Genomic DNA, 22,414 nt, shown 5'->3' with positions numbered 1-22,414 from the left:
ACCACTTGCTTACCATACATTTTGTGCATAATTGTTGATTTTGAAGTAAGTGTTGTTGATATTAGGCATGAAACTAGGTGAGAGGAGTAATTCTTGGAAATCTTGAGTATGATATTGTGTTTTTGTGATTTATTCTTGTTGTTGAGCTGAAATGCTAAAATTTTTCCCCCTTGTGTGAATACAATTAATGGTGTACATACATTTCTAACCCATTCATACGCATATATGCTTTTGTTTTGAGTTTTCTTTTACAGATGACACATAAGAAAACATTGGCTGAAAAGTCTGCTCCTGTTGTGAAACCAATCAAAGGGTCAATGAAGTTGAAATTCACCGCTCACAACCACAAGGAACACTATAAATGGTTTAAGCATCAGAGGATCTTCGAACATTTTGTGGTTGACATGGAGGTAGCCCGACATTTCGGGTGTTATGATGATGTGGCTGACATGTTCTCCCTATGTGATACCCGAGATTTTTGCTTCCATTTCCATCTAGTTGAAATTCCAAAATTATCCCTAATTCTCTTACAATATTCATTGGGTCCCTAATCCATGTTCATTGAAGTCTACTCTCACGTTCATATCCATTGGAATTACAAACTCTATTCATTTGGACCAACTAGTTGTTATACTACCTAGTACAATATTTTTTTTTATAAGTATAATATTTCTTTTCTTATATTTAGAATATATGGATAAACTAATTATGTTTTATTATTATATGAACTTATATATGTATGTATGGTATGATGTATATATATATCAAAATTATATAATTATGCATGTGTTATGATGTTTATATATATATATATATATATATATATATATATATATATATAAATAGATGTGTATGTTTATATTAACATATATATTTAAGTGTGAACCTTTATATTGTGTTAACTATACACTTAATATATATATAGACCATGATTAATTTATATATATATGTATTAGTCGTGTATATGATATATGATATATGCACTTAAGATATATATATATATATAGACCATGATTAATTTTTATATATATGTATTAGTCGTGTATATGATATATGATATATGATATATATATATATATATATATAATCCATATCAAATCAAGATTTCTTTATCCTATCAAATTATTATTTTTATTATCATAAATCTCTAGATTGGGAGTTACAAGAGAGTGATTGGGAGTTTTCAAATTTGTGATTCTATCCTGTTTATTCTCATTCAAAGGGGGAGTATTTATCTTGTCTTCCTTTCTCATCCTTCTCTTGGCCGAAAACATCACAAAGAAAAAAAAATTCTTCTTCTTTCTTTTGATTGAAATCCATCTTGGGAAGCAAAGTCTTGATAAAGGTAGTGAATCAAACGAACAAGGGTTAGAGGAGGATTTTCTAGGGTGTACATACAGTTTCCAAGTAAGTAGATTTTTACTCTCCTTGCTTGCCCTTTAATTTTTGGTATTGTTCTACTTGGTGGATGAGATTTTATGTATGATCATGTGTTGTTCCTATGAGGAAATTGTTAATTTGTTTGATTATGCAAGTAGTTCATACCACCTTGATTTCAAGAAAATTGTTGGTCTACTTTACTAAAACTCTATTTTATAAAATTCTTTTATATATGTATACTTATACGTATGTGTGTATATTCTAAAATATCTATGTATATATACATAAATGTTTTAGTATACATTCGTGTACCCTATTTGTATAATAAACAAATAAAAAAATATATATATATCAATATATATATATGCGTGATTCTGTGTGCGTGTGTTCTTATAAATAAATAAATAAATAAATATATATATATATATATATATATATATATATATATATATATATATATATCCCTGAACGAAAGAATGGATGAGGAAATGCTCCCCCGGAGACGCCATCGGAAACTAGGCCAAGGTCACCAGAAGTTCAAGATCTCCTTGAACGGAGCACAAAGAAGTCCAAACTTGGAATGTTACAGAGGCAAGACCAAGGAGGCATCAGCTCTACCCCAAATTGTGTTCCGGAGACCCCATTCTCGCCGCCCCTCGCGCCTAAAGTACAAACGGAAGCCCCTGTGGCGCAAATGTCATACAAGCAGAGCCTAAGGACTTTCTTGCAGGAGCCAAGAACAGAACCAGAACTCATGGACGAAGAAGTATCGGACGATGATGAGATCAATGAGGATGACGATCCGGCATGCCCAAGAATCAGAGTTACTAAAGAAGAGAAGGCGAGACTCCGGCGTCCTTGGAGACGTTCCCTGATTATCAAGCTTCTTGGGAAGCAGATCGGCTACAACTTTCTCCTCCGACGGCTCCAGACCATGTGGAAACCGGAAGGAAATATGGAAATCATCGACCTGGATAATGACTATTACTTGGCAAGATTTGAGAACAAGCTGGATTATGACTTTGCAACGTTCGAGGGACCATGGATAATCATGGATCATTACCTAGTGGTACAAGAATGGAGACCAAACTTCAATCCCCACTCCAACGAGATAGAGAAACTGTTAGTCTGGGCACGTTTGCCAACTTTGCCTATTGAATATTTTGAGGATGATTTCCTGCAAAAGATCGGCGACAAGATTGGACGCACCATAAAAGTGGACGGAACAACTAGCCCGGTCTCGAGGGGAAAATTCGCACGAGTGTGCGTCGAAATCAACATCACGAAACCCCTCCTGTCAAAATACACTCTGGGGGAAATGGTGTGGCCAATTGAATACGAAGGTATCCATCTAATTTGCTTTAACTGCGGGATTTATGGGCATAGACAAGATCAATGCGGCGGACGGGTAGAGACGACGACCAACGACGAGGGAAGGCAAGAGGGAGCACCTATGGCAATGGAGGACGATGGTAATACGATGTATAGACCGGCACTAAGGCAGTCAAAAGAAACCAGACCATTAGTCGGGAAGGAAAGGTTTGGAAGCTAGATGATAGTCAAGAGGAAACCAAGAAGGCCACCAAGAAAACCAGATGGCAGGGGTGATCAGATGACCCTTCCGCCTTACACAAAACGAGTTCGTACATCTGAGACAAAGGTGTACAACAATCAGCTCTATAATTCCCGCTTTGGACCCCTAGAGGATTTGGATGTAGAACAACTGGATTCACCACAGGCTCAAACACCCAGGGAAGCTACTAAAAATGTCATTCCCCGTCTCTCAGAGGCAATTGTTAACCAACCTAATAAAAACCAGCAGGGAGCCAAGGCAATTACAGGGGAAGAGGTGGAAGGACAAACACACCTAGGAGGGCTGCAGCGGAAGAGGAACATACGGTCGTCCGGGGCTCCTTGAGAGGCAAGGTTGTCTCCAAGGAAGTCGATCAGCATCAACTGAGACCTCCAGATCTGACCCCATCACATTCGAGAAAACCTTCGAGACTGAATGGTCCAACCGAAGAAGGAGCAGATTTTTTTGATTGTTTTTCACCCAGGGACGCTGTGGAGGAAGATGGGAGGGGTGTTCCTCCGGCTGCAAACGCTGTGGATCTCCACAGGCTCGATTGAGCCGTTTTTTTTCTCAATCTTATTTTAATGATAGTCTTTTCATAGAATTGTCAAGGTGCGGCGTCTCGGTCGTTTCGCCGCACCTTCTTACAATATATTAGAGTTTACAAACCTGACGTTGCACGTCTTTTGGAGCCTAAGGTTTCAGGCGATCATGCGGATAAAATTTGTTTTGAATTCGGCTTTAATGAATGGGTTACAGTTGAAGCATTTGGCTTCTCGGGAGGCATCTGGGTATTTTGGAGGGACTCCTCACTGGTAGAAGTCCTTCATACCCACCCCCAGTTTATTCTATTAAAAATAACAGAGAACACTCAAAAGCAGTGGTTCTTGTCAGTAGTTTACGGAAGTCCCAATCGCTCTCTAAGAAGGGATCTGTACTTGAAGTTAAACCAAGAAGACCTTAATATTTGTGTTGCTCTGTTGTCAACAGGAGACTACAACTCAGTATTATGTAGAGATGAGGTGACTAATAGTAATAGTTTTTCGTTCAATCGTAATGCAGGTTTCAGCAACTGGATTTTTGGGGAGGGACTAATTGATTTGGGCTTCAAAGGACCAAGGTACACATGGTGTAGAGGGACGAAACCAGGCACATTTAGAGCAGCCAGATTGGATCGTGCAGTGTGTAATGTTGATTGGAAGATCATGTTCCTAGAGACGAAAGTCACTCACCTTCCAATGGTTAACTCGGACCACTCTCCCCTATTGATCACAACAAACCCAAACATCGTCAGTGAAGGAAACAAGAATTTTAAGTTCAGTGCAGCATGGTTGACACATCCCGATTTCCTTAAGGTGGTGGAGGAGAACTGGCGCAGAGAGCAAGATGTTGAAGTGAACAGGAGAAACCTTGCACAAAAACTGGATGAATGGAACAAGAATTGCTTTGGCAACATATTTCATAGGAAGAGGTGAGTGATTGCAAGAATCCAAGGAGTCCAAAACAACTTACTTACGAGATACAAACCTGATCTTGTCAAGCTCGAAAGGAAATTGCGTAGAGAGTACGACGAAATTCTAGCACAAGAAGAGCTTCTCTGGTTCCAACGATCTCTAGAAGAATGGATAACGTCAGGAGACCTAAACACGAGGTTCTACCATGCATCAACCGAAGCTAAGAAAGGAGCCCATAAGATCAGTAGTCTCAAGGATGACAGCGGCAATCTACTAACGGATGATCAGGAGGCACTGGATCACATTGTCAATTTCTTCATGAATCTATTCACAGAGGACACTATAATATCCCCTCAGGAACTCACAAGCCGAAAGTTCCCTGAGCTAAACGAAGCACAATGGCGATTGTTAAACAGACCATTCTCCAGTGAAGAAATTAGGCAAGCCCTATTTGATATGGCACCTCTCAAAGCACCTGGTCCGGATGGGTTCCATGTAATTTTTTACCAAAAAGCATGGGCAACTGTGGGGAGAAGTATAACAAAAGCTGTCTTAAAAGCATTAGATACAGGCGAAATACCAGAAGGGTGGAACAACACCATAATATCCCTCATTCCCAAGGTTCAGAGCCCAGAATCTGTTAAGCAACTAAGGCCGATCGGATTATGCAATATTACGTACAAACTGGTATCTAAGACGTTAGCTACAAGAATGAGAAGTATAATGCAGTCACTCATTGGTCAACAACAAGCTAGCTTCATCCCAGGGAGGCAGACGGTAAATAATATTTTATCATACCAAGAAATCCTCAGAGTAATGCATAACAAAAGAGGAACCAAGAGATGGATGATGCTCAAAATTGATATGGAGAAAGCATACGACCGGCTCTCATGGCCCTTTATTAAATCCACGCTACATCTTGTGGATAAGAATCACGATGGCATGCATAACATCAACCAAGCTGGCTATCTCTTTCAATGGAAGAACTTCGGAATATTTTAAGCCAACCAGGGGAATCCGGCAAGGGGATCCCATATCTCCCCTAGTTTTTGTCCTATGTGTGGAACGGCTAAGTCACATGATTGAAGAAGCTAGAAGGATTGGAAAGTGGAATGGAATTATGATAACCAACGAAGGGCCATGTTTAACCCACCTCCTCTTTACGGATGACATGATCCTAATGGGAGAAGCAACTGTACAACAGGCTGAAATTATCAAACAGACTTTGGAGGTATTTTGCAAATATTCTGGAAATTAACTATCAAAAGTCATCAGTATTCTTCTAAAAAGACACAAGTGTCGAGCTGCAAACATCAATAGTAAGAAGAATGAACATTCCAATCACTGGCGACCCTGGGAAATACCTGGGCGTTCCCTCACTTCAAGGAAGAGTTAAAAATGATTCGTTCGAAAGCCTAATTGGGAAAATCCAACAGAGACTAGCTGGATGGAAGATGAAAACACTCTCATTCGCAGGGAGAAGAATACTAGCTCAGTCGGTACTCGCAGCCATACCATCGTATACCATGCAAACAACTCTCTTGCCCGCAGGGGTTATCAAAAGAATTGAAAGGCTTATAAGGGATTTCATCTGGGGTGGTACCGAAGAAAACAGAAAATGCAATCTTGTTGCCTGGGATATGGTGACAAGAGAGAAAGAGCTGGGAGGTCTTGGCATCAGGAAGCTGGAACAAATGAATTTAGCTTTCTTAGCAAAAATCGGATGGAGATTAATAAATGATGATGATAGCACTTGGGCAAGGATCATGCGCACAAAATATACTAACAACAATCCAGATCCTGACACATGGTTGCCCAAAGCCAACATGTCGAATGCATGGAAGGGAGTACTCAAAACCATCCCTATACTAAAGAAGGGGACCAAAAAACAGGTCTGAAACGGGAGACAAACGAAATTTTGGTTAGATAAATGGGTAGGTCATCGTCCTCTAGCTGAAGTAACGTCTGCATTTCTATCCTTACTGGAGATGTATGCACGAGTGGCAGATTATTGGGAGCATGGTTCAAGTTGGAAATGGGGCAAACTTGTCAACAAACTACCTATCGATATATGCAGCCAGATCGCAACTATCTCTCTTTACGAAGACGAAGAGTTGGGTGATCTGCCAAGATGGGGGTGGGAAACATCATGAGCTTTCTCGGTGTCATCTGCATACAATATTGCGTGTGATGGGCACAATCTACCTAATCAGCAATCTTGGTGTAACATATGGAAACTCAAGGTTCCAAGCAGAATCCAATCATTTCTCTGGTTAGCTAGGCACGACCGGATTATGTCAAACAAAAATAGGAAAAAGAGGGGTCTTACCAACTGTGCGACTTGCACTGCATGCGGGGAGGATCTGGAAACAACTGAGCACATCCTCCGGATATGCCTGGAAGCTAAAGTAGTTTGGAACTTGATCCTCCCAGAGAGTCTTCAGTCCGGGGATCAAACATTTCTGTCTTGGTTTGACAAAGGTATAAAGAGAAGTAGGAGGATTGACCGTAAGCATAAACAAAGTATAACTTTTGCGGTCACAGCATGGTGGCTCTGGAAGTGGAGAAACGAACGAATTTTTCAACACAAAGTGGAGAGTATCGGCTCCAAAGTCTACTAGATTCAAGTACAAGTTGAGGAGATATGTAAGGCTTTTGACAGAGCCAAAAAACTTCCATGTTTGGTCACAGACTATAACTGGAGACTTATTAAATGGGATATGCCGCCTCTAGATTGGGTCAAGATAAATATCGATGGTAGCTACAACCCAACAATGAGGAAGGCAGCGTGTGGGGGACTTGCTAGAGATAACCATGGAGATTGGATCAAAGGCTTTAGCTTTAAGATTGGAACATGTTCACCGGAAGCGGCGGAAGCCTGGGCCCTGTTGAAAGGCATTCAGATGGCGAAAATGTTAGGCAGCAGATACATGTGCTTTGAATCTGACTCCCTCAATATTGTAAAGGCGATTAACCAGAATATGAGTCTGAATAATGTTGCAGACAACATCGTGCATGCATGCAGAAGGGAACTGAATAACATAGGAACATGGAAAGTTTCCTTCATTGCAAGAGACAAAAATAGGGCAGCTGATTTACTAGCAAGAGCTATTAATGGTGAAGGTGGAATGGTTATTCTTGATCAACCTTCCACCGAGTTATCAGAAATTTTAGAAGAAGACAGGAATGGCCTCCCTGTGTAGAGCCAGCTAAGGCTTGACTGAGTGTACTATGGGTGTTCCCCTTCCTTTGGATCAAAATATATATATATATAATTAGTGTATGTATTTATGGGTACGTATGGTAGTCATTCTAAAAAAAATTTAAAATTTATTTATTATATTATTATGAGTATGTAGTACAGTAATATATAAATATAAAAAAACAATTTATTTATTATCATTATATATAATTGTTAGGATTTGTACGTATTATCTTATATATATATATGTATGTGTGTGTGTGTCAATATATAAGACTATGTACATAATACTTGTAAGATTAGTGTATGTGTATATATATGTAACTGTAGACATAATTATATAAAATTGTTTATTGAGTTGTATATAAAAATATCATATAATGTGTATAGGCCGTATGCTTAAGTATGTATATATAAATATATTTTCTTAACTTATTGTATACAAGATTATTATTATTATATGTATATACATATGTACTATGAGAGTATATAAATTAATAGTTTTGTTAGTATATATGTATGGATGTGTGGCCGTATATGTACATATGTATAAATATTAAATAAATATTTTGTGTGATTTACTGTTATGTATATATGTATGATTGGACCGTATATATGTATTGTATGTGTAGATGTATNAAAGAGGGGTCTTACCAACTGTGCGACTTGCACTGCATGCGGGGAGGATCTGGAAACAACTGAGCACATCCTCCGGATATGCCTGGAAGCTAAAGTAGTTTGGAACTTGATCCTCCCAGAGAGTCTTCAGTCCGGGGATCAAACATTTCTGTCTTGGTTTGACAAAGGTATAAAGAGAAGTAGGAGGATTGACCGTAAGCATAAACAAAGTATAACTTTTGCGGTCACAGCATGGTGGCTCTGGAAGTGGAGAAACGAACGAATTTTTCAACACAAAGTGGAGAGTATCGGCTCCAAAGTCTACTAGATTCAAGTACAAGTTGAGGAGATATGTAAGGCTTTTGACAGAGCCAAAAAACTTCCATGTTTGGTCACAGACTATAACTGGAGACTTATTAAATGGGATATGCCGCCTCTAGATTGGGTCAAGATAAATATCGATGGTAGCTACAACCCAACAATGAGGAAGGCAGCGTGTGGGGGACTTGCTAGAGATAACCATGGAGATTGGATCAAAGGCTTTAGCTTTAAGATTGGAACATGTTCACCGGAAGCGGCGGAAGCCTGGGCCCTGTTGAAAGGCATTCAGATGGCGAAAATGTTAGGCAGCAGATACATGTGCTTTGAATCTGACTCCCTCAATATTGTAAAGGCGATTAACCAGAATATGAGTCTGAATAATGTTGCAGACAACATCGTGCATGCATGCAGAAGGGAACTGAATAACATAGGAACATGGAAAGTTTCCTTCATTGCAAGAGACAAAAATAGGGCAGCTGATTTACTAGCAAGAGCTATTAATGGTGAAGGTGGAATGGTTATTCTTGATCAACCTTCCACCGAGTTATCAGAAATTTTAGAAGAAGACAGGAATGGCCTCCCTGTGTAGAGCCAGCTAAGGCTTGACTGAGTGTACTATGGGTGTTCCCCTTCCTTTGGATCAAAATATATATATATATAATTAGTGTATGTATTTATGGGTACGTATGGTAGTCATTCTAAAAAAAATTTAAAATTTATTTATTATATTATTATGAGTATGTAGTACAGTAATATATAAATATAAAAAAACAATTTATTTATTATCATTATATATAATTGTTAGGATTTGTACGTATTATCTTATATATATATATGTATGTGTGTGTGTGTCAATATATAAGACTATGTACATAATACTTGTAAGATTAGTGTATGTGTATATATATGTAACTGTAGACATAATTATATAAAATTGTTTATTGAGTTGTATATAAAAATATCATATAATGTGTATAGGCCGTATGCTTAAGTATGTATATATAAATATATTTTCTTAACTTATTGTATACAAGATTATTATTATTATATGTATATACATATGTACTATGAGAGTATATAAATTAATAGTTTTGTTAGTATATATGTATGGATGTGTGGCCGTATATGTACATATGTATAAATATTAAATAAATATTTTGTGTGATTTACTGTTATGTATATATGTATGATTGGACCGTATATATGTCATCTACACATACAATACATATATACGGTCCAATCATACATATATACATAACAGTAAATCACACAAAATATTTATTTAATATTTATACATATGTACATATACGGCCACACATCCATACATATATACTAACAAAACTATTAATTTATATACTCTCATAGTACATATGTATATACATATAATAATAATAATCTTGTATACAATAAGTTAAGAAAATATATTTATATATACATACTTAAGCATACGGCCTATACACATTATATGATATTTTTATATACAACTCAATAAACAATTTTATATAATTATGTCTACAGTTACATATATATACACATACACTAATCTTACAAGTATTATGTACATAGTCTTATATATTGACACACACACACATACATATATATATATAAGATAATACGTACAAATCCTAACAATTATATATAATGATAATAAATAAATTGTTTTTTTATATTTATATATTACTGTACTACATACTCATAATAATATAATAAATAAATTTTAAATTTTTTTTAGAATGACTACCATACGTACCCATAAATACATACACTAATTATATATATATATATTTTGATCCAAAGGAAGGGGAACACCCATAGTACACTCAGTCAAGCCTTAGCTGGCTCTACACAGGGAGGNTATAATTATTTATTGTAAGTATTAATAGATATTAGGGATTTGAACTTTGTATTGGGATTGTATATTTAAGGTTTAAATTCATTAATTTGATAATATTTGGGTTAGTATGTTAAGGGTAAAAATTGGTTGTTATTTTCTTTTAAGAAATTTTTTTTCAAAGTGACAAAAGGATTTTTCATAGTACGCTATCTCTAAAGTTGAATTTCTTTAAGTTGAGGACTTTTGCTAAAATATTGATTTGCAAAATAAATATTTTATTTTGACTCAAAAAGAATATTTTAAAGAAAATGCAAGTTTTTCAAAATTGGAAACTATGTGATGTTATGAGAATTGTTGTGAATGTGTTGATTTATTTTATGAATTGAGGAGTGCCCGTAAGGAACAATTCTCGGGTAGTAGGGCACTATGGTGTGTTCTGTTGAGATGGGTCTGTGTACCCTAATTTCAGGAGTAGTCAGTAGAAACCTTACCCTGGCTACTAGGGCTGGTAACTTCCCGTTGAGGCTTGGAATCCTCATTCGGGGGTGTGCCCACTTAAGGTTAGAGTCCGGTTTCCATTGTAAATAGGAAATTTTGTGAAGTGTTCAGTTTAGGTATACCGTTCACTAGGGCCTGAATCCAAAGGACCCTGTCCCATTATGTTGTTGTTGTGCTTCCAAATGTTTTTACTTTACCTAATAACTTTTATTGAATTTTCTGAATTATGGCATTGCAGCCAAGCTTTGAAAATGGTAAAGTATGATTTCAATATATATATATATTACTTTCGGGGCAAGCAGTCCCTTACTTAGCAAGTTTTGCTAACCCCTTACTTTCTTATTATGTTTTTAAATCTCTAAATGAGTAACAGGTGATGTTTGATATGTTTGCGGTAAGAGTGCGGTAGATCGAGATCCCAAAGACTTTACAAGGCTTAGAATATTTGTATTAGGGATTTCTAATGTTATTTTTGAATTAAGACTCTGAACTTTGTTTTATCTTTATGCTTTGAGTTGGTTTAGCCTTGCATCTAGTCAAGTAGGGTTAGGTGTGGCGGTAGCACCCGTGAAATAAAGTACTTTGGTTTTCTTTATTATGGACTTGAAATAAATGATATGCTAAAATTCTATTTATAGTAAGTCCATTTATAGTAAGTTTAGGAATCGAAATTTTGGGGTGTTACAAGTTGGTATCAGAGCCTAGGTTAAGGACAAGACCTAGGTAATAACTCAGTAAGAAATTTTAGGACATTATGGCTAGAAATTAAGCTTTAAACACCACAGTGAGGTTGTGTGATTATATGTGCTTATTGCCTAGTTTTGATTCATATATATGTGATTTTGTTTGAAGCTTGTGGCTTTGCACCCCGAGGGTGTGCATTCTCAGGTATGAAGTTTAAAGTACCTTCCAAGTTATATGGTTAGCATATGTTGTTATGCTTATTTGATTGTATGTTCATAGAGTGGGAAATCACTCTTATATAAGTAGAATTTGCCTGTAGAGTATTATCATGCCTCCAAGAAGGTCTGTTGAAAATCAAGATGCTCCGGAGAATGACGTCCCTACTAGCGCTGAGTTGGCTCGAGCAATTGGCTCAGCTGACCCAGGCGTTGGGGGATCGGATGCTTCAAGATCCTCTTGTGAATGGCAACTAGAATGGCGGTGATATGGCCAAGTTAGTGGCAGGGCGAAACCCTCCCGTGTTCGCAGGGCAAGAAGATCCGTTGGTATTGGAAGAATGGATGCGGGTTTTCGATAAGCTGTTCGATGCTCTCGACTGACCGTCTAACCGACGTGTGGATATAGCCGTCTACTACCTGCAGCAGCGAGCCGACATCTGGTGTGCTGCAGCCAGTCCGACCTTGCGTCAGTCGCCAACTTTTGGCTGGGAAGCTTTTAAGGACGCTCTGAGAGAGAAGTTCTATCCTGAGCATGTCAGGACAGCCAAGTATGACGAATTTCTCCACCTGCATCAAGGAAATCGTACTGTTCAAGAATACTATACTAACTTTATCAACCTAGTGAGATTTGCGCCTGCGTTGGTCCCTGACGAGCGTGGCAAAGCGGGCAAGTTCATTCGAGGACTCAATTTTGAGACTCAGAAGAGCCTGAGTGTGTTCAAATGCCAAACGTTGGATAACGCATATGACAGAGCTGCCAGTCATTGTATGTGCAGCAGCTTCAAAGGGAGGTCACTGAGAAAGGCAAGAGAAGAAATGAGGAAAATCAGCAGTAGGGTGAGAAGAAGCCTAAGTATTCTCATCCTGGGCAAAACCAAAACTTCCAAGGGAAAGGAGGACCTAGGAACCACAATGGTTACCACGGTCAAAGGAATCATAATCAGGGTCAGAGGAACCAGAAGGTGGACAGACGCTACCATTGCAAGAGATGTGGCAAGGATCACCCCGGAGTGGATTGCCAGGGGAATGGGGTCAAGTGCTTTAACTGCAACAAGATAGGGCACCGTGCATTCGAGTGCTATGCCCGGAAGGACGGGAACTGTGACACTTGAGATTTTTGGTTCCAATATTACCTATTGAACTTTCAAAGTTATTCCTTATTATTCCTCAATGTTCATCTAATCTCTATACCATATTCTTTGGACTCTATTTCTATGTTCAATTTCATTTGAACCTTGAGCTATATTCATTTGGACTATCAAAACCTTATATTAATTATTATATTATTTTTATAACTATATTACTATTATGTAGTATGTGAGATATACTAATTATATTTAATTATTTTATATATAAATATGATATACGTATATGCATGTGATGTGTGGTGTAACGTGTGTGTATATATATATATATATATATATATATATATATATATATATATTAAGTTTGTGTAGTGTGCGTGTAATTTAATCTATATATATATATATTAGTTATATAAGGTATGTATATACTAAATAGTTATATATATATATATATACTCAATCATCATTTATTATATATTATATATGTAAATATATATATATCTACGAGGCTATTATACATATATATACACATCACAATATAATTTATATAATATAAGGTCCATAATAGTGATCACCTAATTAATTACATATATAATATATAATAAATAATGATTGAGTATATATATATATATATATATAACTATTTAGTATATACATAGCTTATATAACTAATATATATATATATAGATTAAATTACACGCACACTACACAAACTTAATATATATATATATATATATATATTATGTATGTGTGTAATACATATTACTACTATATATAAGATTATATAAGATCAATATCTTTAATACCTAATAGGGCTGTTAACGAACCGAACATAAACGAACGAAGGTTGTTCGTGTTCGTTTGTTAAGGATTTTGGTGTGTTCGTGTTCGTGTTCGTTTGTTAAGGTTTTTAAAAATCTTGTTCGTGTTCGTTTGTTAAGCGTTCGTTAGTGTTTGTTAACGTTCACGAACGTGTTCGTTAACGTTAACGAACAAGTTCACGCACGTGTTCGCAAAAGCTAGCAAACACGTTCACAAACATGTTCATTTAAGTTCATGGACACGTTCGTGAACACTTAGTAACCAAACACCTGCACATGTTCATGAACACAATTTGTTCGTGAACAATAAATAATCTACATTCATGTCTTCACGAACAATTATATATATATATATATATATATATATATATATATATATATATATATATATATATATATATATATATATAAACATGTTCGCGAACATTATTAAACGAACATTAAACGAGCTTGTTCATGAACACTACTAAACGAACACAAACGAGCTTGTTCGCGAACACTTAGCAAACGAGTTTAACACTGTTCAGACTCTGTTCGTTTATTAACCGAGCTCTAAATTTTGTTTGTTAATAAGGTAGATTGGAGGTTACAAAGTTTTGATTTGGATGATTCTAAAAATTAAAGGATGACTACCTATTTATCTTCCTTCATATAGGGGATTGATTTAGTCTTTCCCTTTAGCCTTCCTAGTCTCCTAGCCGACATCTTCATCTAAAAAGAAGGAAATTTCTTCTTCATCTTTTCCTTCTGATTCGTTCCTGCGTAAAAAAATATATATATTTCTCCCATCATTTTATTCAAGAGTTTGGAACTTCATCTTCTCAAGTAAGTTAGTATTTTTATTGTATTTTTTCCGGGTAGTATAGTGTTATGGTGATTGTTAAATTGTGTGCTTATGTGGGTTCTTTCTTTGTGTTGATTGATGATGATGATGGTAGAAGGAGAGCCCTAGTCACCTTGAAGATTGTTTTAAAGTTGAGGATTTTGATATCCAAGTAAGTGGGTTTGTTTTCTACTTGTTTATCCCATTTGTATGATTTGATGTATATATGAATATATATGAATATATATATATTGTGTTGTGGTGAAAAATTGATGCAAGTTGATGATCATGAAATATGTGATTTTTGGATATAAAATATATTTTAAATATATGTATATGCGTAGAAATACATATGAAAGTATGTGGTATTTGATCATGTGTGTAGATTATACATAAATATATTTCATACGTATATATATAAAAATATATATGGTTTGTATTATACGTATATATATGTGTATAAATGTAGTGTATATATATATTGCTATATACTGTGAGTACCGTATATATATATTTATAAATAATATTTTCGTATATATATATATATATATAGCATACGTATATTTATAAATATATATATAATGTTTTTCGTATTAATATTATATATATGTTGTACGTATATGTATAAATATATATATGTTTTTCGTAATACTATGTATATGTATATCGTATGTATACTAAAATAAATGTATGTATATATAATCCATGTTTGTACAGTAGGCATATTAGACTAATTATACAAATATATATTTATGTAGTACGTATAAAAGAGAAGAAAGAAAGAAAATAAAATATATAATAATAATATTTTCTCTTATTTGTGTTGTACGTATGTTTTATAAAATAAAAATAAAATAAAATGTTTTCTTTTATTTATTTGTACTATGTATTATTTGTATATATATATAATCCTTATATTGTTGTATGTAATTATCAAGTATGTGTTAGTTGTGAAAGTAAAATGATTAATTAGTATTATCTAGAATTGAGATATTAATTGATTGTTAGTATTTGCATAAAATTAGGAATTTGTGTGGTTGGTAGAAATTTCAGTGTATGTATATATTTGTATCCAGTACGTATGTACGAAGTTTTATAAAAAAAATTATTTAATTATTTTAAGTTATAATTTGCTTTGTTAATTTGTATGGATTTATGTTAAATATGAATAGGTAAATATTTTAAGATTTTCTCTAGTGATAATTGATCTTTTGACATTTTTGGGAATAAGGATTTTTCTTATATTAAGAATACTATTTTATGAGAGATTGAGAATTTTGGACAAATTAGAGTTTTCAAATAAAATATTTCCTTACAAATTTTCAAGAGATTTTAGTATGGGAAAATGATTTGGAAAATTATATTTTCTTAAATATTGGAAGCTATGTGAAATTTGAAATGTGATTAAGTGGTTGAATTTTAATTGTTGTAGAGGAGTGCCCGTCAGGAACAATCCTCGGGTACTAGAACACTATGGTGTGTTCTGTAGGAATGGGTCTGTGTACCTTAAATTACATGGTAGTCAGTAGAAATTTTATCCTGGCTACTAGGGCTGGTAACTTCCTGTTGAGGCTTGGAATCCTCATTCGGGGGTATGCACACTTAAGGTTAGAGTCCGGTTTCCGAAAGTGAAAATGGGAATTTTTGTGTAGTATAGCATAAGTTCTGTTACTAGGGCCTGAAAATAAAAGGACCCTTTCCCATTACGTTTATGTATGATTATCCTTCCATATTACCATATTATCATTATTATTTTTGTTATTATATTAACAATTTTTCTGAGCAAAGGAAATGCAGTTGAATTTTCTTAAAGGTTTGGTAAAAAGACTACTACTCCTTTTTCAAATTATATATTATTAAAAATTATTTTTGGGGGTAGGCGAGTCCCTTACTTAGCATGTTTTGCTAACCCCTTTTTATTTGTTGTTGTTGCTGTTGCTTGTGTAAGTAGCAGGGAATAAATGATAAGAGTTGCAGTGGCGAGAGTAGTAGACTGAGTTGTTGTTAGCTCGGGGATTTAGCAAAATAAAGGATTATATAATGAAGATTATTTAAGGATTTTATATTAATATTTTGAGGATTATGAGAACTTGATGTTATTTTTAATTTGGGATTTGTTTGAGACTAGCCTTGCATCGAATCAAGTAGGATTAGGTATGGCGGTAACACCCTTGAATAATGTTATTGTGGATTTTGATTATTATGAATTTAATAAGTACTAATATTTCCTTTTATAGTAAGGCTATTTTTAAGTAAGCATCGGGATGTGAATTTGGGGGTGTTACAGGAACGCTTCTGGTCAGAACCAGAACAAGAACAGAGGAAACAGTGGGAAGAATGCTGGAGGAGGAATTCAAGGCAACAACCATAATGGTAACAAGAATGGCGGGAACAACAAGGCTCATAATGGCAATGGAGTAAATGGTGGACAAGGACGTATTTACGTCATGAACAAGGTCCAGGCGGAGGCCAGTGACGTGGTCACGGGTACCTTCTTTGTACACTTTGTACCTGCCTTAGTTTTATTTGATTATGGAGCTACGAACTCTTTTGTATCAACTGCCTTTATAAAGAAAATAGGAGTAGCGCCGACCTCAGAAGTAAAAATAACTGTTAAAACCCCTACCGGTAGTGTAGTGGCTTGTAAATACGTACATAAGGACGTGCCAATAGATATCAACGGAGTGAGCTTTCCTGGCAACTTGATTGAGTTCGAGTTGAAAGACCTCGATGTAGTATTGGGGATGGACTAGCTAAGTGCTTACAAGGCCAAAATCATCTGTGATAAGCATCAAGTTACCTTAAGGAGTGCTGAAGGTGATAGGGTGATCTACCGAGGAATCATTACTAAACTTGGAATCAAGTTGGTGTCTATGATGAAGGTTAAGAAGTATGTGATGAATAATCACGAAGCCTACTTGTGCATGGTTCGAGATCTTGACTCGATGGAGGAAACACTTGATCAAATAGCGATGGTGAGAGATTTTCCTGACATCTTTCCAGAAGAGATACTCGGCATACCACCAAAAGGGGAGATAGAATTTGCTATCGACTTAGTGTTTGGAATTGCACCAATCTCAAAGACGCCTTACAGGATGGCACCAAAGGAGATGCAAGAATTGAAAGAGCAGCTGCAAGAGTTGCTGGATAAGGGTTACATCTGACCGAGTGTTTCTCCGTGGGGCGCACCAGTGCTATTCGTTAAGAAGAAAGATGGTAGTTTAAGGCTTTGCATTGACTACTGGGAGCTTAACCAAGTGACGGTGAAGAACAGGTACCCTTTGCCTAGAATCGATGATTTGTTTGATCAACTAAAAGGAGCTGGAACCTTCTCGAAGATCGACCTAAGGTCTGGATATCATCAGTTGAAGGTAGCTAAGAAAGATATACCTAAGATTGCTTTTAAGACAAGATACGGACATTATGAGTTCACGGTGATGTCGTTTGGGTTGACTAATGCACCAGCGGTATTCATGGATCTCATGAACCGTGTTTTTCGACCGTATTTGGATCAGTTTTTGGTTGTCTTCATCGACGACATTTTAATCTACTCAAGTACCCCTGAAGATCATGAAGAACATTTGAGAGTGGTTTTGCAAACATTAAGGGAAAATAAGTTTTATGCGAAATTATCCAAGTGTGAGTTTTGGCAGGATAAGATTGCATTTTTAGGGCATGTAATCACCAAGGAAGGAGTGGTTGTTGATCCTTCGAAGATTCAAGCAATAATGGATTGGCGAGCACCGACTTCAGTAATTGAAGTTCGAAGCTTTTTGGAATTGGCCGGTTACTATAGGAGATTTGTGAAACATTTCTCCAAGATTGCAAGACCGATGACAAACCTAATGAAGAAAACAACCAAGTTTGTGTGGGATGCGGGCTGTGAAGAAGCTTTTCAGAAGCTGAAGAAAAGGCTAACAACTGTACCGGTGTTGACTCTGCCGTCCGGAACAGAAGGGTTTGAAATCTACAGTGATGCCTCGAAGAAAGGGTTGGGCTATGTGCTAATGTAGAATAGAAAGGTCGTTGCTTACGCATCAAGACAATTAAGGACTCATGAGGTGAACTATCCTACTCACGACTTAGAATTGGCCGCAGTAGTCTTCGCTTTGAAGATTTGGCGCCATTATCTATACGGTGTGCAATGTAAGATATTCACCGATCATAAAAGTTTGAAGTATATCTTCACGTAGAAGGAATTGAACATGAGACAGAGAAGATGGTTAGAGCTCATACTTAGTTATTCAATACCATGAAGGGAAAGCGAACGTGGTTGCAGACGCACTGAGTAGGGGTGTAAACAAGCCGAGCCGAGCTCGAACCTAGGGTGGCTTGAGCTCGAGCTCGTTAAGGAAGGCTTGGCTCGAGTTCGAGCTCGAGCTCGATCGAGCTTGAAAATTGATGCTCAAGCTCGAGCTCGGCAATTTTCGAGCTGCTCGAGTTCGGCTCGAGTAGCTCGATTGTTCGAGCTCGAATTTGAGCTCGAATTCATGCTTGAACTCAAGTTCGAGTCCGATTTTAAACTCGAATTTAACCTATTTGATTTTAAATTCATGTTTCAATTAAAAATAAACTATAATATTAAATATATATATATATATATCGCTCGCGAGCGGCTCGTCGAGCCACGAGCCTAAGACATTAGAGCTCGAGCTCGGCTCGAACTCAAATTTGACCGAGCTTGAGCCGAGCTTTGACCAAGCGGCTCGTGAGCAGCTCACCAGCCACTCGACTCATTTACACCCCTAGCACTGAGCATGAAATCGGAACATTCTATAAACGCAACATGGGTTCTTCCCGAGGAATTATGTGAAGATTTCAGGAGACTTAACCTTGAAGTTCGGATTGAAGGGGAAGTAGAAGCAGAAATTGATCTTTATAACATGGTTATAATACCTTCAATCTTTGAGGAGATCAAGCAGAAGCAGTCAGAAGATAACGAGCTAGAAAAAGTCAAGGCTGGAATGATTGACAACAACAATGGATCTTTGAACTATGGCAAGATGGGAGTATTCGTTTGGGGGTATAAACCTAAAATTGTAGGGTATACACCAAAATTGCATGGGTCACCTATGATTAAAGCTTAAATGGGTGAACTAAATCAATGGACCAAATGTGCTTAAATTCAGGCACTACCGTAACTAAAGTTTATGCATAAGTCCAACTTAATTAGAAACCAATATAATTCCATCCTAAATTTATGCATTGCTAAAGTCATAATAAAAAAAATATTTTGCATAACAAAATATTATGCGTTGGACAAATTAATATGCATAAAATTAGGCATTTAACTCATATATTCTAAACAAATTGCATAACTTAAGACAATTTTTTTTTTAATATGAGCTTCCAAAGTATAAACTTAATATTCAAACTCTAATGAGTCCAAACCAAAATACCTAAATTTTTGAATAGTAAAGTAATAAATATATACTTTGAAATTTCAAACTTGAAGCCCATTAAAATGTTTTAAAAACATAAAGATCAAATTTATGAAAAATAGACCGAATTTACAAATTCCAACGATATCTAACCAAAAATATATATTGTTATTTGTAAATCAAAATCTCACAAATCCTAATTGCATAATTAATCCTAATATTATGCACTTAATCTGATCAAATTCATGAAACAATATAAAGAGTATGAACCAACTATAAAGTACGAATGTACACTAAATATTCATTATTTATACTTAACCAAATATGGGCGTAACGAACTAAAATCATAATTCAAAGAATTTAAAGAATTATGCAATTAGTGGCAATAGCCAGTTGCCTTAGCAAATATGTTTTTCCAAAATTACTAAATTGATTCTCCATAACCCAATTAATAATATTATTATCATTAATGGCAAATTACAAATAATCCAAAAAGCAATAGCCATAATAATATTATCACATTAAATAGGAGACTAAATATAGAAAAACAATAGTTAAAACCACTAACTGTAGAAACATTCTCGGATATAATTTTGAAACTTAATAAAATTTAAAGTCTGAAAAATGCCAAGAATATTTTCTTGATTGGAACATTGTCACATAAACTGAATTGGAAAAAATTCAGAATTTATAACTGAATACCATATTAATATTAATGGTTTCAATAATTAAAATATTTGATGGTAATAATCAACATTATAACCACCATTAATATTTAACAAGAACAACCAAATTATGGTAATACACCTTCTTAATGTTTCCATATTTGTAAAGATAACATATGTGACTAGTCCAAATTAGCGGTTAACTTAAGGCTTGGTGAGGATTTTTAAGACACAAAATAGAGAGAGAGGGTAACTAAAGTACATAATATTACCAAAATTGAATGGTCGAAACGGAATGGGTACGATTTGGGTAAGGTTTATCCACCCTTAATGACAAAACTACCAAGGTATATGTCGATGCATAATCGTAGTGGGCAAATTATGATCATAGTTTAGTATTTTATCCTAACTAACCCTTTAAATATAACAAAATTGCCTGTGGGCTAAATTTCATTATATAACACAGAGTTAACTACAAGGTTTCTTGCCTAAACTTTATGTGATTAATCCTTAATATGAAATTTCAGTAAATTAAAGATGTTGTAGCTACTCTTTAATTGACCAAAACTGAACATAATCACAATGGCAAGGGTATTTAAAGCCTAATCAAACAAATTAAACCAAAACATGATAGACAATCCTTAGGTATACTCCTAGGAAAGTTGGTTGGTGCTAAGGCTCCATTAAAAACCAACTCCTTAGTAAGAGTAGCGTCGCAAGGGGACTAGTAGCAATATGGCGGTTTGAGCCAGCAAGGCGTGAAAGCCAGGGCCAGGGAACTAGTATTCCTCCCCAAGAAACTTCCCTAAATCATGTGTTCTCATATTTGAAGTAAAATCGTTTGGTTGATATATATAAATGTAGATTGACCTAAGGATAAGGCTTTAAATAGGGTAGTACTATGAAGAGTTTTATGTACTTTATGTGCTTTGAAATACACCAAAAGAAGTGGAGTATTGACTAAAAGAGTAAGAATATACATAATCTATTCTTAAAGGCACTAAAATCACCTAAAAGGTACTAAATCATGCATAATAAGCAATTAATTCAGTCCTAAAAAGGCTCTAAATTCAATCTTAATGAACATGCTTTTCTAAAGGCATAATTATAACAATCAAATAATATAATTAGTGCAATAAAAAAAAACATATATATAGCATGCTCAGATTATTATGCATATTACGAACTCAAACTCCACAATTAAATATTTAAATTGTAACACTTAATACAATTTAAACCGAATATTCAATATTAAAATTAAAATTCAAACAAATTAAAACTTAATAATCTGTTCAAAATTGAATAATAATTTAATTATGAACTTAATACCACAATGAAGGAAAAAAAAACTAAAGGACATTAATATTTCAAAACAAGTAATTGACATACATTTACCATTGCCAAAATAATATACAATATTAATTAAGGTAATATTAATATGGCAATATTAAACCAAATAATTACCATTTACCAAAATTAATATGTATAATATTACTATATATTTACCATTTGCAAAAAAAAAATGATATACAAATTGATTAAGGTAATGTGAATATGGCAATAATAAACTAAATAATCACCATTTACCAAAATTAATATGTAATTAAGGTAATATTAATATGACAATAATAAACTAAATAATCACCATTTACCAAAATTAATATATAATTAAGAAATATGGCAAATATTAATATATGGTAAATAAAAGATAATTCCATAACCAAATCTTAATTGCATGACAAAACTTTCCTCCTTTATCTCAAATTACCTTCAAACGCACGCCGGACTCCTCGACTTGATTGCGTAGAAGTAGGAGCAGCAGGCCGAAGCAGAAGCCAGCCCGCCTCCGTCGCGCCA

At 35.2% G+C, this 22,414-nt stretch overlaps 2 protein-coding genes across 2 annotated transcripts; both read left to right on the top strand.

Annotated features, from left to right (window-relative positions):
- The first annotated feature begins 1,960 nt into the window (after window positions 1-1,960).
- On the top strand, window positions 1,961-2,932 carry LOC116033187. The gene has a single exon (XM_031275946.1). It carries the CDS (start codon window positions 1,961-1,963, stop codon window positions 2,930-2,932), a length of 972 nt encoding a protein of 323 aa, XP_031131806.1.
- LOC116033186 lies at window positions 2,933-5,665 on the top strand. Its single transcript, XM_031275944.1, has 4 exons — window positions 2,933-3,229; window positions 3,556-4,424; window positions 4,515-5,184; window positions 5,411-5,665. The coding sequence occupies exons 1-4, from the start codon at window positions 2,933-2,935 to the stop codon at window positions 5,663-5,665; spliced, it is 2,091 nt and encodes a 696-aa protein (XP_031131804.1).
- Window positions 5,666-22,414: the final 16,749 nt, after the last annotated feature.

The sequence above is a fragment of the Ipomoea triloba genome, chromosome 10 (assembly GCF_003576645.1).
Source record: "Ipomoea triloba cultivar NCNSP0323 chromosome 10, ASM357664v1".
Taxonomy (NCBI): Eukaryota; Viridiplantae; Streptophyta; class Magnoliopsida; order Solanales; family Convolvulaceae; genus Ipomoea; species Ipomoea triloba.
The sequence above is the reverse complement of the archived record's forward strand: the minus strand, read 5'-3'. Positions and strand labels throughout refer to the sequence as shown.

Bases quoted from the DNA above. Each gene is read 5' to 3' on its own strand.
- LOC116033187 (XM_031275946.1), top strand. From the start codon at position 1,961: ATGTTACAGAGGCAAGACCAAGGAGGCATCAGCTCTACCCCAAATTGT.
- LOC116033186 (XM_031275944.1), top strand. From the start codon at position 2,933: ATGATAGTCAAGAGGAAACCAAGAAGGCCACCAAGAAAACCAGATGGC. The intron at 3,230-3,555 runs GTGGAAGGACAA...GTCTTTTCATAG, and splicing joins AGGCAATTACAGGGGAAGAG to AATTGTCAAGGTGCGGCGTC. The intron at 5,185-5,410 runs GTAAATAATATT...GAATATTTTAAG, and splicing joins TCATCCCAGGGAGGCAGACG to CCAACCAGGGGAATCCGGCA.